This window comes from Calonectris borealis, chromosome 18 (genome assembly GCF_964195595.1).
Source record: "Calonectris borealis chromosome 18, bCalBor7.hap1.2, whole genome shotgun sequence".
Taxonomy (NCBI): Eukaryota; Metazoa; Chordata; class Aves; order Procellariiformes; family Procellariidae; genus Calonectris; species Calonectris borealis.
Genome location: NC_134329.1, coordinates 6,730,679 through 6,746,092, shown reverse-complemented (window position 1 = coordinate 6,746,092; position 15,414 = coordinate 6,730,679). Strand labels below are relative to the sequence as shown.

The 15,414-nt window shown below is 60.9% G+C and overlaps 3 protein-coding genes across 3 annotated transcripts in view; 1 reads left to right on the top strand and 2 right to left on the bottom strand.

The window, feature by feature from the left end:
- Positions 1 to 667: 667 nt before the first annotated feature.
- On the bottom strand, positions 668 to 2,714 carry C18H12orf76 (chromosome 18 C12orf76 homolog). Its single transcript, XM_075167525.1, has 2 exons — positions 2,510 to 2,714; positions 668 to 2,348 (listed from the first exon to the last, which is right to left on the bottom strand). Exons 1-2 carry the CDS (start codon positions 2,616 to 2,618, stop codon positions 2,263 to 2,265), a joined length of 195 nt encoding a protein of 64 aa, XP_075023626.1. The 5' UTR covers positions 2,619 to 2,714; the 3' UTR covers positions 668 to 2,262.
- Positions 2,715 to 4,481: 1,767 nt separating this feature from the next.
- Positions 4,482 to 12,399, bottom strand: LOC142089959 (sodium-dependent serotonin transporter-like). The gene is made up of 13 exons (XM_075167098.1): positions 11,928 to 12,399; positions 10,146 to 10,280; positions 9,806 to 10,025; positions 9,419 to 9,557; positions 8,965 to 9,099; positions 8,187 to 8,290; positions 7,775 to 7,902; positions 7,367 to 7,479; positions 6,949 to 7,080; positions 6,704 to 6,803; positions 6,392 to 6,492; positions 5,116 to 5,283; positions 4,482 to 4,663 (listed from the first exon to the last, which is right to left on the bottom strand). The coding sequence occupies exons 1-13, from the start codon at positions 12,145 to 12,147 to the stop codon at positions 4,583 to 4,585; spliced, it is 1,776 nt and encodes a 591-aa protein (XP_075023199.1). The 5' UTR covers positions 12,148 to 12,399; the 3' UTR covers positions 4,482 to 4,582.
- A 1,766-nt stretch (positions 12,400 to 14,165) lies between these two features.
- Positions 14,166 to 15,414, top strand: part of SGSM1 (small G protein signaling modulator 1) — a 52,969-nt gene continuing 51,720 nt past the window's right edge. The window contains exon 1 of the mRNA XM_075168164.1: positions 14,166 to 14,285. Coding sequence (XP_075024265.1) covers positions 14,166 to 14,285 — 120 coding nt within the window. The remainder of the gene's footprint in view (positions 14,286 to 15,414) is intronic.

Below are 15,414 nucleotides of genomic sequence, written 5' to 3'. Positions count from 1 at the left end.
GGTTGCAAAGTATGTTTAATATTAATGCTGAGGCTGCTGCATAAAAGCCGAGTCCAACTTCTCTCGCCAAGGAAGCTTGAGGCTTATGTAGGAAAGCAGCAGCTCAGAGTTACAAATACCTGTAGTTTGTTCTGAAACTATAACTAGCTTTTAAATACTGCAATTTGAAGTTCTTCAGACTGACACTATTTCCACAGTGTTGGTGCTACGTGTCTGTATCTGTTCCTGAAAGTGAGACTAAGTATGGTTTTTTGTGCGCTTTTGGATGGTTGTTTGCAGTAGGTAGGCTATGTACCGCAGTAGTTCATAACGTGCTTAATTTGGAAATCCTTCTTACAGGGCTTTGCTGACTTGTGATTCAAAATAGACAGTCTTCATAACCGAGTTAACCGTTAACGTCTACTGGTACCTGCACTACACTTGCAGGGTGAGCTTTCGTTTTCCGTTTACTGTTAATGGTTCCTTACTAACAAACATCCATGGAAACGGGGGCTTCACCCAGCTGTTACTGCCGCACTGCTGTCCTGCCCCTGCTCCCTCGCCACTGAAAAGGGGGTAAGAACTGTAAGATTATCAGAGGTGGGAAAGGGAACTGCCTCATCCCTTCGTACAGCTACAGCTGACTTAATAACAAACAGAACATCCATGAATAAATAAAAGTCCTGGCTTGTTTACTTAGCTTTTTATTTGTACAAAGAGACATAGCAGGGAGTGAATGAATGCAAACAAGAATGCTGCTCCCAGGAACTCGGAGCTGTAGCTGCAAGCTAGACCCCCCCAAACAGCACACAGCTACAGGCCAAGTTTTACACCAGATGAAGGACCAAGAAAAATCAGTGATACAGGACTCGGTGATCAAAAAAAGAAAAGGATCAGAAAGCAATAGAGCAGTGTTACCTTGCTTCCTCACTCACGTTTCACTTAGATTAGTAACTAGCTCTGTTCTAGGCCAGCCTCCTACTGCCACTTTGCTAACAGAGCGGCAGCAAAGAAAATCCCCCATTGCAATCAGAGTGGTCAGCGTCCTTTAAAGCAAACTGAACAGAAAACATATCAGATGCAGCACAAGGTTTTAGAGAACAGGTCAACACAATGGTTCTGGAAGTTAAGTTTTAAAACACTAAATAAATTACTAGCCAAGACACACCTATGTTAAATACCAAAGTAATACTTAATAAGCAAAATCCAGTTATTACTCATAGCAGTGCAAAACAAAATAGCAGCATTCATATGCAAGTGTGATTTCAGTGTAAACTCTTGAATTTATTACTGAAAATGCATGGAACAGGGCTGTCCGGAGCTTAAACACAACATACTTCCAGAGAGCCTGAGCCCGGCAGTCTCAAGCATCCGCCTGGCTTGCAGACTTTTGGAAACTTCTATTTCCAGTAGGACAGTAACCTGCTCGGGAGCACAAATCCACCCGCAAGGAGATGAGTGTTCAGCACAAGCTGGAAACCCCCGCCTGCACCCCAGTTTGTAACAGGTTCAGCACGGCTGTTTTGGTGCAAGGCTGCTTGTGGCTGTTTAGGTAAGAGTTAAAGCAAATAACGTCAGGAATGACAAGCCCATCCCTGAACAGCTACAGCAGGGTCTGCTCATGCTTCAGTATTTCTGCTCAGAGGTAAGCACACACCAGCCCCCCACAGCCACAGCAGAGTGCTGAGCTTTTGCCTTTGGACTATTTTCGGAGGCTGCGCTACAAACCCTCAAGACTCCGCATTCAAGCAAGGAACCGAATTAATCAGAAAGCAAAACTAGATGTGGTGTAATTGAGTGCATGGGCCTGCTCGACAGACGGCGATGTTACTAGTCTGCCCGCGTCCTTGCGCCGACCCAGGATGGTTCCCCGGGCACGGATCAGAACGGGCGTTGCGGCCGGTTGCGCTGCCCGCAGCCTCCCGAGGCTCCGGGTGCACACGCACCAGGGATGCTCTCGAGTACATCGCGTCGGATCAGCCTCGCCGAAACGCTGCGTTTTGGGAGGAAGGGAAGACCCTGCTCAAACCCAACCGGCTTTGCCGTCGAAGCGCTCCCGGGAGCTCCAGGCGTCGGTTTGCTGAGGGCTGGGGTGTGACTTCCAGCACCCGGCCACGCTGTCGTTGAAAGTGACGTCACGATGGAGCCAGGCGACGCGAGGAGCCGGGAACACGACGTCAGGCCATCCCCCGTCGCTGGCAGGAGAGGCGGCGGGACGGCTGGGTGCCCGGCGGGAGAACCAGGCGGCACCGGCAGCGCTTCCCCCCGGCCGGCCCCGCTCCGCTACCGCCGCCGGACCGGCTTGTAGACGCAGACGGCCATGAGGATGATGGTGAGCAGCAGGGCGCTGAGGATGCTGCCCAGCAGCACTGCGGGAGGAGGGAGCGCCACATGTTAGGGTCTGAATGCCCCCCCCGAGGCGTTTCCCCAAATTAGCGTTAAAAAAAAAAAAAAAAATTAAATCATGAAAACCAAGCAGCAAGGCGCCCAAGCGCTGCGTATTCGTAACCCGCCCCTGGCCGCTCCTTACCCAGGTTCTGCTTCTGCAGCACGGCGTAGGGCCGGCTGCGCTCCGCCGGGCCCGGGGCCAGCAGGGCCAGCGCCGCCAGCGCCCAGCCCCGCACCGCCGCCAGCGCCATCGCCGGGCCCCGCCGAGCGACCGGCCCCGGCCCCGCGCCCCCGGCCTTTGTGCGCCCGGCCCGGCCCTTCCTCTTCCTGCCGCCCCGCCCCGGGCAGGGCCGGGCCCGACCTTCCGGGGAGCCGCGGGGCGGGACCGGCCCGGGCTGCGCGCTCCGCGCTGGGTGGCTCCGCGGCCGGGGAGACCCGGCTGCCCGCCCCGGCGTCCCTGCACCCCCGTGTGCTCCCCCAGCCCCGTGTGCATCCCCCGGCACCCTGTCCCCCCCCAGCGCCGTGTGCTCCCCCAGCCCCGTGTCCTCCCCAGCCCCGTGTGCTCCTCCAGCCCCGTGTCCTCGCCAGCCCCGTGTGCATCCCCCAGCCCCGTGTGCATCCCCCGGCACCCTGTCCCCCCCCAGCCCCGTGTGCTCCCCCAGCCCCGTGTGGATCCCCCAGCACCCTGTCCCCTCCCAGCTCCGTGTGCTCTCCCAGCCCCGTGTGCTGCCCAGCCCCGTGTCCCCCCCAGTCCCATCGCTCCTCCAGCCCCGTGTCCCCCCCAGCCCCGTGTGCGTCCCCCAGCCCCGTGTGCATCCCCCAGCCCCGTGTGCTCCCCCAGCCCCATGTCCCCTCCCAGCCCCGTGTCCTCCCCAGCCCCGTGTGCATCCCCCAGCCCCGTGTGCCCCTCCAGCCCCGTGTGCATCCCCCAGCCCCGTGTGCTCCCCAGCCCTGTATCCCCCCCAGTCCCATCGCTCCTCCAGCCCCGTGTCCTCCCCAGCCCCGTGTCCCCCCCAGCTCCCGGCTGTGCTCCCCTCTTCTGTTCTGCATCACCCTGACGGAGAGTGGGAGCCGCCAGGAGGGCACGGGGGGGGATCACCGCGGTAGACCAGCACACGGCTGAGACCCCGGCGGGGAGCTGCTGCTTTGCCTCCGCCGTGGTGAACGTGGGTGCTGGAAAGTGTTTAATGGGCCCAATAACTGCTGAGAAATGGTGAGACTGCATTGGAAGCAATGTGACATTATCGGGAAGCCGCGACAGACGGCAGGTGGCTGGTTCACAGCAGCGCCGGGCTGCCTCACCCTGACCCCAATATTTGTTTTTAAAATGAGATATATTAAGGTCTTGTCTTCTTCAAATGCTGGAGGCCGCCACTTCCCCCGCAGCCAATCCTCCTGGCGCAGCAGAGCTGCCGCATCGCGGGGGCAGAGCCGGGACAGGGCGGCAGCGGGGACTGAGCTGCCCTGCTGCAGCAGCATGTTCCTGGAGCGACCCGAGGGGCCACACAATTTCTTTACCAGACTTTTGCAACAGAGCAAGGTATTTGTGGGTCAGGACAGCAGCAGACCCCCCCACCTCCCCCAGCCCAGCCCTGTGCTCTCAGCGGCACCATGGCGCTTCATGAACACAGCACGGCGAGCTCCGGCTCCCCGCCTCGTCTGATCTCCTAACAATTGATATCAGCTTTATTTTCCACGTCACTCGCTGCACAGCTAAAGGCATGCACTGCTCGCGCCGAGCAGGTTTGCACAGCAAGGTCACGAGTGTCTCTAAGCAAGGCGCGTTCACGGCTCGTACCGTCGGACAGCAATCCCTTTGCAGCGGTGCTCGCAGCTGCGCCTCCGTCTTCACCGGGAGTCGGGGTTCACCTCCAAACCGGAGGAGTTTGGCCCCTTCGCTTCCAGCCCATGGGACTCAGCGGCGGGTCCCGTTCTCCCTGCTGTGGATCAGAGGTTTCCCTGCCCGTAGTGAGAACGGGCTCCGGTCTGCCAGCACGGGCTGGCGGTGCTGCTTCCGCCGAGATGCTCGGATGCGACGAGAGCCGGCGGCTGGGGAGCTGCCGCCAGCACCTGCAGCTGCCGGGGGAGAGGCGAGGGGCGGGTTGCTGTGAGGAAGGTGACGGCAGCTTCTCTTCTGCCTGCCCCGTTGCTTTGTCGGGGCAGGAGCAGGAAGCCAAAGCAGTCAGTCTCTGCGTCCCCTGGACGTGCCACCACACTACAGGAGAGGTGACATGCACACCGCCTCTGCTTGGGGGTCTCGTGTTGTTTTCTCTGGCCGAATGCAGATGGCGAGGCGCTGGAGGGTGTAAGCAGGCAGAGGAAAAAGGCAGTGGGTTTCCTTCCCGCACCGGGGCCTGGTGCCACGTGCAGGGCTGCCTGCCCCGGCGTGCCAAGCCGTCCCCACTGGGATCTCGCTCGCTGCGGGGCCGGGGCTGTGTCAGCCTGCACCAGACCCCAGAAAGCAGGAGGTGTCCCAAAAATGGGCCGAGAGGAGGGGTGACGGCTGGGGACAGTCTCCTGCCTCCAGGGCCGTGACTTAAAATGATCAAGCCATGGAGCCATGCTCCTCTGAGCCCTTTGCCAAGCAGCTCTCCAGGCGTGATTTAATTGCCACGTCAACAAAGATGCTGAGGAGGCATCAACCGTCTGCCCAGCTCCCCGGCCCCGGTCTCAGGCTAACCCAAGCGGGGGTCCCTGCCCACCCCTAACCCGCGCAGGGGCCGTGGGTACGCCCACCCTGCTCCTGACCTGCTTGAGAGACCCCGGCGTCCAGACGAGCTTGTACACCATGTAGAAGGGGATGCAGATGAAGGACGATGCTCCTATGAGGTACCCCACCGAGATGCTCCACTCGGGGTACTGATAGTCGAAGAGTGTCAGAGGCGGCTGGTCCAGGAGGGAGCTGACGACTATGAACTGTAACGAACGAAGCGGAGCCCGTTAGGGAAGGATGCTCGTGGGGCAGGGCATGCCCCACTGCCCGGCACAAGCAGGCACAGGGCAGCAGCAGGCTGTGCAGCCCGCGAAACCCACGTGCACATGACATGGGCGGCCAGGAAAGCTCTTCCGTGACAGCCGGGCATCCCTGGCAGACCAGCCCCGTTGGCTCCCCGCGGAGAGCAGATCAGCTGCGACATCCCCCCAGCGCCGGCACTGACGCCGGCTCATCCCGGCTCGGTCTGCATCCCACTGCCACCGCTGCTTTCCTAACCGCGAAAGGCCAGCGTGGACGTTGCAGTGACATTTCCCAGACTGCCACCCCTCGCTAGGTGAGGGCTGGGAGGTCTTCGTCTAACAAACCCCACAGAGACAGGGCCTGCGAAGGCTGCACGTCCCCGTGCTGAAATGAAATCATTTGCTGTCTGCTTTGATTATAATACTTCTCTCCTAATAACCTGTGCAAAGCGCTTAGAGCCATAATTAATCCTCACAAGGCCTCTTCTGCAGATCTGGCGAGATTAGACCCCTCTGCCTCTCGCAGACGGCAGCCTTTGAAGTGCCGGGGGAGCTGGCATTTCAAAGGGGACGGATCCGGCCGGGCGCACAGCACCGCAGTGCCATCAGAGACGTACCCGTGGCTGGCCGTGCCAGCGCGAGCGTGTGACACCGCGGACCAGGAGGATGAAACGAGGCTGCGCTTGCGCGCGTGTGAGCACCCAGCTGCCGGCTCCCCGCTTTGCCCTGGAGCTGCAGAAGAGGCTGGAAAATGCACTTCCAGCTCCCTTTCTTGGTGAAACCCGCTGTCCCAGGGGCTGTGGGCAGCTTGTCATTGCCCGCGGCTGGAGCAGCAGCGTGGGGAGCCGGCAGGGAGGGCTGGCACGAGGTCCTACAGCCCCGGCCAGGACCCTGGTCCACCCTCTCGGCAGCTTGTTCACCCCGCGCAAGCGAGAGGGGAGTCAGCAGCAGCGCAGGCGCCCGGGGAGCTGGGCAGTGGCAGCAGCCGGCGAGGGAAGAGCAGCTCCCCTGCGGGGCATTCGGAGGGGGGTTGACAACCCGGTCTTTAATTCGGGCCGTAGATACTCACCGCTAACAAGGCGGGGCTGACGGCGGCCCAGCACACCTTCCAGAACATCCCCGGGGTGAAGCCCAGCATGGCTTTCACGTCATGGGAGAACCTCTGTATCCCTGCCGGAGGAGAGAGCCGTCACGGCCCCGGAGACCCGCAGAGGACGTGGGTACAGGGACACGGACACGACACCCTCCGTGCCCATCCCAGCCTCGCCAGGAGTCACACGTGCTCCTGCCCCAAACCCTCTGGCATTTACACACGTGCACACGGTTAAACACCCGCGCGGGGGCCTGCAGGATGTTTTTCATAACAGAGGCAGTTTCTAACCGTAAAACCAGGAGACGGCTATCGTTTCCAGTAGCACCACCGCCAGGATTGAGCAGCCAGCACCGAACTCCTCCAGCAGCTTCACCACGTAGGCTCCCCCCTGGCACAGCACAAGGGAGGGGAGGGCGGCTGCAGACCCGGCGGGGATGCGGAGCAGGTCTTTGGCAAAGTCCCGCGCCAGGGGTTGTTGGAGAAACGAGTAGGTGTGTGGCAGGGACGGGAGCGGAGCAGTGCCCGGTACTCACGTAGGTGAGGGTGCTCAGGGAGCCCAGGAAACAGATTGTGATGAGGCCGAGGACGAAGAGCTCCCGTCGCCCGGCCAGGACCTGGGGGTACTCGTCCATCACAGCCGTGATCACGGCCTCCAAGCCCCCAAACTGCAAAGGAAACGCCGGCGTGGGGACAGTCCCGCTCCCCGAGAAAATCTGCTCCTCCCATGGCCCCCTCTGCCTGTGAGCAAAGGGGGGACGTCCCATCCCGTCCCCTCCCTCCATCCCCGCGCTGGCCATGCTCGGAGGGCTCGGGCAGGCAGCCCCCTTCCCAAGGCCATAAGTCCCCTTGTCACCCCGCTATTAGCCGTGGGACACGGCCGTGCCCAGTCCCCGCTGGGGACCCGGCCCCCGGCTGCACGGCTGTGCTGCCGCGCTCCACGGCGGTGCCTACCGTGCTGTCCAGCCCCAGCGTTATCATCATCAGGAAGAATATGATGGCAAAGAAGGTGGATCCCACCATGTTGGCGATTGCTTCAGGGTAGGTGATGAAAAGGAGACTCGGCCCTAGGAGGGGACGCTGGTTTGGTTTGCTGTTCCCCGGCTGCTCTGGCACAGCGCTGGGTGCTGGCGGGAATGCGCTTGGGGAAGGTGCCCCAAAGCCAGAGCGGCCGTGCCTGGCCCTGGCTGAGAGACGGGGGTGGACACCTCGCTGCCCTCCGCTCCTGCGAACCGCTCCCGGGCACAAGCCCCCGCGCCCCGGCAGACCCCTGGGCCGGCCATCACCCTCAGCCGCGACGGGCACCCGGAGCCCTGGGCACCGCGGGGCCAGGATGGGGCGTCGTGCTGGGGGGAGGCGAACCTTTATCTCTCGCTACATCCTCCACCTCCACGTCCCTCATCTCAGCCATGTAGCCCAGCACGGTGAAGATGACGAAGCCCGAGAGGAAGCTGGTGAGGCAGTTCACCACGCTGGTGACGAGCGCGTCCCTGGACGGCAGAAAGCAGGGAGATGTGTCCGGCGGCGGAAACCTCCCTCCAGCACTGCTCTCGCCCCGGCTCGGCTGCCCCGGTCGCCTGCACCCCCCCCCGGTTCCCTCTCCCGGCCCCGCATACCAAAACCATCAGTAAAGCGGGGAAAGATGCTGCGCCCGTGGCCGCGGGGTGCAGGAGCTGTCAGGATGCGGCTCCACTGCAGCCGGGCCTGGCACAGCCCCCGTGCCCGCAGGGTGCAGCCCCCGTGCCCGCAGGGACCCATGGCTGCGGGAGCTCACCGGTAGCAGTTGTTGTGGAAATGGTTGTAACTGGCGAGAGCAAGAAGGACACCAAATCCAGGGCCCAAGGAGAAGAATATCTGCGCAGCAGCATCAACCCAAACCTGGCAGGAGAAGCAACAGGCAGGCTGGAGAATAGGCAGGGGGTCCCTGGGGCTGGGTTGGGACCGAGAGGTGCCCCACGGCGTGCCCACCCCATGGCGTGCCCACCCCACGGCATAGGGATGGGGTCCTTGTTGGTACATGCCGCCAAACCTCCTCGCTTGCCTGTGGCTCCTTCCCCTGCCCCATCCTCCCGCAAAGGCATCCCAGGAGGAGGGGACCTGCCATGGGGCGGAATTAAGCAGCGGCATCTGCGCTCCCCCGTGCCTGGAGTGGGGACGAAGTCAAGGGGAGCCCCGAGACCCCCAAGCCCACTCCTGCCCGGGGAAGGCTCAGCCCCAGCAGCACGGCCCTGATTACCTTTAATGAGAATTCTCAAGTGCTGCCTGGTAATTACCCACAGGAAGCCTATTGTCAGGTCAGGGCGAGAACATGGCACAAACAAAACCCAGTGGCAATGAAATGGGTGATTCAATTATAGATTTGCATTTCCAAGAGCCTGTCCAGGGCGTCTTGTTTCTGTAGGAGCAAGGGCCCCATCGCCCTGCAGCTCCGGCGGCGGGGCCAGGCCCACGAGCAGGGGTGGGTGTGCGTCCCGGGGAGGGGGTCTGGGTGCTGCCATCCCCGGGGCAAGGGGCAGCCAGGGCCGGGGCGGCGCGTCCCACCGCGCACTCACTGCGGTGCTCAGGAGCTTGCCCCAGTCCGGGCGCAGGTAGAAGACGACCCCTCTCCAGGCGCCGGGCAGGGTGGCCCCCCGGACCAGCAGGATGAGGAGGACGAGGTAGGGCAGCGTGGCCGTCACCCACACCACCTGGAGAGAGGCAGCCGTCAGCCCCCGGCACCGGCAGAGCCGCTCCACCGAGCACCCAACCCGCCTGCGTTGGGCATGGCCGGCTTGCTCACGGCTGCCCGGGGTGGCCGAGGGGTAGGGGTGTGGGGAGGAGGCACTATCCGGTGTTTAAGCAGCCAGGAAGACCCCACCAGCTGCCAGGCACATGCCCTGCTCGGTCCCTCCTGCCTGGCCCTGGCCATGGAGGGGATGCTGCGTGCCGGGCTGCGAGCCCCCACGTGCCCAGGGCTCTGGCACGTCTGTGCCCAGGCAGGGCTGGCACCAGAGCCCTCTTTCTTACCTTCCCAGAGGTTTTCACCCCTTTCCACAGGCTGAAGTAGACAATGGTGAAGATGAGGAAGAGGCAGAGGAGCAGCTGCCAGTGGATCCCCCCCACGTCGTACAGACCCCTGGACTTCTGGATCTCCAGGACCTTCCTCCTGCGGGCAGGGATCCCCCCGGCCGGGGAGGGCGTCTCAGGCCAGCGCGGTGCTGCTGGCTCTGCCCTTGCAGGCAGTCCCATGCTCACCTCTCCCCCGGCGCACCGACAACAGGGACCGTGAGCTCCCCGAGAGCATCCCCACATGACAGCCTGCTCCCAGGCACCCCGGTCCTGCTCCCCACACAGGACCCCCCTCCACGGGGATGTACCCCAGCTTAAACGCATTGTCCATATACGTGCACTTACGTATAGAACTCTTCAGCAGGGGACCTGGAGAAGTTGGTCCAGGTCACGTTGCTCCTCCCGAAGTAGTTGGTGCAGTGGGGCGTGTTCCAGGGGTTGTCGCAGCTCGCCCAGGGCAGGGTGCCCGAGAAGGACGAGTAGAAGTAGTAGAGAGCCCAGGCGATGATGGTGTTGTAGTAGAAGGAGACGTACAGGCCAATGATGCAAATGGCAAAGCCGATGCCTGGGGAAAGGAGGGGGCAGACTCAGCAGCCTACACCAGTCCAGCCCTCTCGCTGTCCCCCTGGGACGGGGCTGCGGGGACCTGCACCGCGGCGGTGGCCTGGGGCTGGGGGTCTCTTACCTTTAAAGATGGGGCAGATGCGTTTCCAGATGGGGATGGCGCCCGTCCTGTGGAACTGCCCCAGGGCCAGCTCCATGTAGAAGAGGGGCACCCCTCCGAAAACAGCCATCAGTGTGTACGGGATGAGAAAGGCTCCTGCGGGCGAGGAGCAGAGCGGCGGTGACCACCGCGGCCCCGCGCCGGCCAGCGAGCACAGGCAGGCTGCGGGTGGAGGGCTGCCACTGCCGTCCCTCCCAGCGCTGCAGGGACGTGTCACGGAGCAGCGCGTGCGAGGGGTTTGGACCTGTGTTTGTAAGATGTTTTGCAAATTATCTGTTCAGAGGGGCTCACGGTCCTGTTCAGAGGACCCTGCTCGGTGCCCCGGCTTCCTGGGCTGCTGTGTTGGTCCCTGCTGGCGTCCCAGCCTTCGTTCAGCCGGGACATACAAAGGTAGAAACCATCGGGGCGCAGGGGATGGGGCACCAAGCACCTCTCAGGTCTAGAAGAGTTTTGGAGAATATCCCACTGAACATGCACGGTCACCCCAAGACACAAGTCATTAACGCTGTAATCTGCATTACTCATAATAATGTCATCAGTACCAGGGCTACACTTGTACCCCATGGAGGTTTTGGAACTGGAGCTGCTCACCACAGAACAGCCCTGCTGGGATTAGTTAATTTAACCCCCACGGCTCCTCTCTCCGAGAGCCCTCCACGCGCTGCACCCTCAACCCCTCAGGGGTTTCTCTTCTAGGAACAGCTCCAGCTGACGGGTGAGCCCACCGCCGGCCTCGACCCGCGCTCCCGCTCTGCGTGGGCCATGGCTGTCCCTCCCAGGAGCTGCTATTTGAACTCCTCACCCTCCTGCGTGCGTGGGGCCGGTGAGGAAAGCATCTGCCTGGCCCACATCAATGAAGAGTGGCTAAAGTTTGCTCCCGGTCCCACCGGAGTAAATCACAAATAACTGTGCTTCAGTGTGGGCACCTGGGATCCACATTTTAGCCTTGAGTATGGTACTAATTATCTCCCTCTCATTTTCCCAAGCAGTAGAGGACGTCACTCGAACGCCGACTTTGGCAATTAAATCCACTGTGCTTTTGCAAACAGCACAAAATTTTCATTCCTCATTTTTAATTTCCATGCAAGGGTTTTTTCTACCCTGCTCTATTTAAAGCAATTTATTTAGATGTCATTTACTCAATGTTTTTTCCTTCACAGAGCTTTTGTATCTTAACTCTCTGTTGATCCCTCATAGGAGCGAACACCCCGAGCGCTGTGCGGCGCGGGGCTGCGCGTCCCGGGGAGCCGGGGCTCCTCCGCCGGGTCCGGCACTGCCGGCTGCACGGCCGGGATCAGCGGCAGGCGGCTGGGATGCTTGCGAGGATTATTTTAGAACACGAGCCATCAGAAAGAGTTGCTTTCACAAAGTCACAAGATCATAAAGAGTACAAACCTCCCACCCCAAATTTGCAGATTCTTAATCCTTTTGTGCAGTTTAGACCACGCTAGTTTTCTCTTTGTGATCCTAGAGCTGCTAACACACCGCTAACCATGCCGGGGAAGGAGTGAATGGCAGCGGGGAAGGAGTGAATGGAAGGGGATTTTGAATGAAGAAAGACACAACACAGAAAAGAGGCAGATGTCCGGAGAAGTTGGGTCAGTCTCTAAACCGCCCTCTCCGGAGAGGAGCAGCTAGAGACAAAGAAAGAAAAGAAGCAGCGAGTTTTTCAGCATCGGAAAGATGAAAAGCAGATTTCTCTTCTCCAAAAGAAGACTTAAATAACCCTAGCGCTGTCCTTACCTCCTCCGTTTTGGTAGCAGATGTAAGGGAACCGCCAGACGTTGCCCAGGTCGACAGCGAATCCGACGACCGAGAGGAGGAAATCCATTTTTTTGCTCCACTTGTCCCTGGGGTGGGTTTGGGGCCGCGGGGGCGCGGGGCCGGCCATGGGACCCGGGCCGGGGGCCGTGCCCTGCCGGGGAGGGCTGGCGGCGGGCGCCGGGCAGGGCTGCTCTGCCATCCTGCTGCCCTGGCAGATCCTGCAGGATTCAGGCTGAGTAACTTGGGGACTGGAAGGATTTTTCTGTTGCTGATGACAGATCCGAGGAGGGAGGGTCAGGCTGACTGCGCTTCCCCACCTCCCGCTGGAAACCCACAGCACCGAGGGCGGCCGGCAGAGAAACCCATCCTCTGATCAAAGGCAGCAGGGGGAGAGCAGTTTTCCGAGCGCAGGGCTGCGGCGCGGGGACCAGCCTCACCGCAGGGGTTCCTGTCCCCTCTGCTCCTCTGCTCCCTGGGTCTGCAGCCCGGCGGGTGCCTTTTGGGGTTGGGGTGGGGTTGGTGAAATGGAGCTGTGTTTGCACACAGAGGTGCTGCTCCTTCCTCCTGACAGACAGTTACTTCTTTCTCCCCGGTGAATTTTGCAATTACCGCTCTGGGAATGATGACACCAGACCCACCACAGGAGACGACCGCTCATTCTTGCAGGGGAAACTCTGCAGAGCAAGCGGGGCTTGGAAATGCCCCCCGGCCGGGAGGCAAGCGCGGGGCACAAACTCGACCAGCATTCGCCGTGGGCCCACGGGACCCCCGTGGGCTGGGGACATCTCTGTGTGCTGCCGGGAGCCAGCGTCACTCGCACAGAGCTGCCCGTTTGAGCCATCCCGCATCGCCCCGTCCATCCTCATGGACTCGCTGGGTCTTTCTGTAGCCCAGGGGCAGGAGTTGTTGCAAATAAGCCGCTTGAAAGTGAAATAACTTTTGCAGCTCAGATGCAATCAGGGAGGGGATGGCAGTGTACCGAAAGCCATTGCTCTCTTCAGTTTGACAGTTTAACAGCAAATTTTATTGCAAATGAAATGTGCCTGTGGAGGCTTACAGCCCGGGCAGGTGCCTGTGTCTCGCCCCCGGCCACGGCACGGGGGCTGGTGCCAAGCGAGCCCTTGCCCGGGGCCACCCGGTGCTCCCAGGGTCCTGGGGTGCTCCAGCACCGGCTTTTCCAGGCACCCACATCTGTAATTAAAAGAAACTACAGAAGAGATCAAACCGGGAACTGCGGTTCTTAGGGCCACGGTTAGCGGGTTGCTGTGACGACGTGACGCCAGCCGCCCGGCGTCTGCCCGCCACGGGAAACCTCTGGACACTGTTAATCCTTCAGGCACACGCATGGAGACCTGTTAGAGACGTCCAGTTAAAAACACTTTTTTTTTTTTTTTGGTGTGTCTGGTGCTGGCTGCCGGGGCTGCCGGAGCAGCTCGGGGGCCGATGCTGGTCCCTGGGCGGACGTCCCGGTGCTCTGGGCGAGGCGGGCAGGACCGGCCGTGCCTTGGTGGGTTTAGTCCGGGCTGCGATGGCACAGTCACCCCGGGGCAGAGACACGGCTCTGCCGGGGACGTCACCCCACCAGCTCCTCACCCGCACAGCGTGAGCACAGGAGTCCTGGGATCGGGATTTTTTTTGTCTTCAGCAGCTACCCCTCCTTGCCATCCTGCCCCCAACACCTCGCTGTGTCCCCCCAGGTGTTTCCTCACCCGGTGTGGGGACCACAGCCGTGGACGGCTGAACTGGGGTGCCCAGCCCCGAGCTGCCCCGTCCCAGTGGGCAGCGATGGGTGGTGGCTCCGCTCCTGCCGCCCGCCTGCTGTCGGTCCCCAGGCAGGGCGGGCTGCGCTCCGCACGGCTTCTCCCTCTCTGCTCGTGGAAGGTGAAATTATTGTTCCTTTGAACAGCTCTCGTTTGAAAATGCAACAATTTTCTGCTTGTGTGTTTTCGAGGAATGACTGGTAGCAGCTCTCTGCACGTGCTTTTCTCCGAGCAAAGGGGTTTAGTTGGAGGGTGTCACCCCGTGCTGGTCCCTGCGCTGGGTGGAGGTTGGGGGGGTCCCGTGTGCACGTGGCCCCGTGGCTTGGCCGGCACGGCTCTCCCCCAAGCCGAGGCCCAGCACACAGGTGAGGGACAATTAATCTCCTGCAGGTTTGTACGGGATTTGTGTCCCTCCTGGGACTTTGCAAAGCCGTGAATTTCAGTTGCAGTCCTTATAATGCGGGTGTGGGCGCAGCCGTCGGAAATTAAAGGCGAGGCTGTACTCAAGTGCCGGCGCTGCGGGGGGCTGGCAGAGGGGCTGCAGCCACCGAGGGCTTTGAAGACTTCAGGGATGAAGGTGAGAAATCCCCACTGCCGGCGTGATCTGTCTGAGAGCGTGCTGGGGGAAGCGAGGTTTAATCCCCCCTGACTGAAAACAATTTTAAGGGCATAACTGACAGAACAGAGACAGCTGGTGCCATAGCAACTGTAAAGAAATGACAGCTCTTGCGCTGTAGCTGACCCTTCTTTTCTCCGGGTAGTTTACACGCAATGGAGACCCTCCTGCACCCAGGTCCTGCTCGCTGCCCGGGAAGCCACAGCAGATGGGCTCCGAGTCACTCCCAGCCCCAGCGGGAGGAGCTGGCTGCTCTGTGAGAGGGGGTCCGCAGTGGTCTGCGGGGAGCAGGTCCCCCCACAGCATCCCTCAGCGCGGGGCGCTGGGCTGGGGCCACTTCCCGAGTGTGAAGCTGCAGCTGTTCAACCATTGGCATCTTTTTAAAACTAAGCTACTTGCTCCCCTGAAGAGCTTCTTGTTTTCTCCACACTGATCTTTTAAATTATATGTGATGAGAGGCCCGAGGTGGACTTTGTACTTGCACCTTGGGCGAGCTGATCATGCAGGGATGGCACTAGCCAGGCTTGGCTACAGCTATTCCCACAGCAGCTCCAAGCCAGAGCCGCATGGTGGTTTTGCAACGCAGGGATGTGCAGCCTGCATGTTGCCATCCAAATGCTCCCTATGTCGAGGCACAGACCGGCATCAGTTTCCCAGCACACCGATGCTGCTCCGCTCCAGCCGAGCCGATGAGCCACGCCGTCGGTTCGAGGGCGATGCTGCCATTCCAGCAGCCTCCATCCCTGACAGATCCCCCCGGGTCCTTGCTGGCAAATGAGCCGTGAATGCACCCAGCGCTCCCGTCCCACTCCCCCAGCTCCCACCTTCTCCTTGGGCGCCCGATCGCCCACCCGTGCCGCTGCCCGCCGCCTCTCTGCACCGACCCGCTAATGCGGCTGCCTCTTCTCCAGCATCGGGTCAAGGCTGCCGCTGTCAAATCAATGAGGAGAGAGCTTTGAAATCTCAATTTTTTTTAGAAGCTGCAAGCCGGAAAAACCATTGCGGGTTCTCAGGGCTGCTGGAGATGGGAGGAGGGCAGAGGGAGAGGTGTCTCCGGGGATGGTTTTCATTGCGAGGAGTTGTGCTCCCC

Coding starts and splice junctions, on each gene's coding strand:
- C18H12orf76 (XM_075167525.1), bottom strand. CDS start 2,618: ATGGCGCTGGCGGCGGTGCGGGGCTGGGCGCTGGCGGCGCTGGCCCTG. Junction 2,349..2,509: donor GCTGCAGAAGCAGAACCTGG/GTAAGGAGCGGC, acceptor CTCCTCCCGCAG/TGCTGCTGGGCAGCATCCTC.
- LOC142089959 (XM_075167098.1), bottom strand. CDS start 12,147: ATGGCAGAGCAGCCCTGCCCGGCGCCCGCCGCCAGCCCTCCCCGGCAG. Junction 7,480..7,774: donor GGATGTAGCGAGAGATAAAG/GTTCGCCTCCCC, acceptor GTCCCCTCCTAG/GGCCGAGTCTCCTTTTCATC. Junction 6,493..6,703: donor AGCCGTCTCCTGGTTTTACG/GTTAGAAACTGC, acceptor CTCCTCCGGCAG/GGATACAGAGGTTCTCCCAT.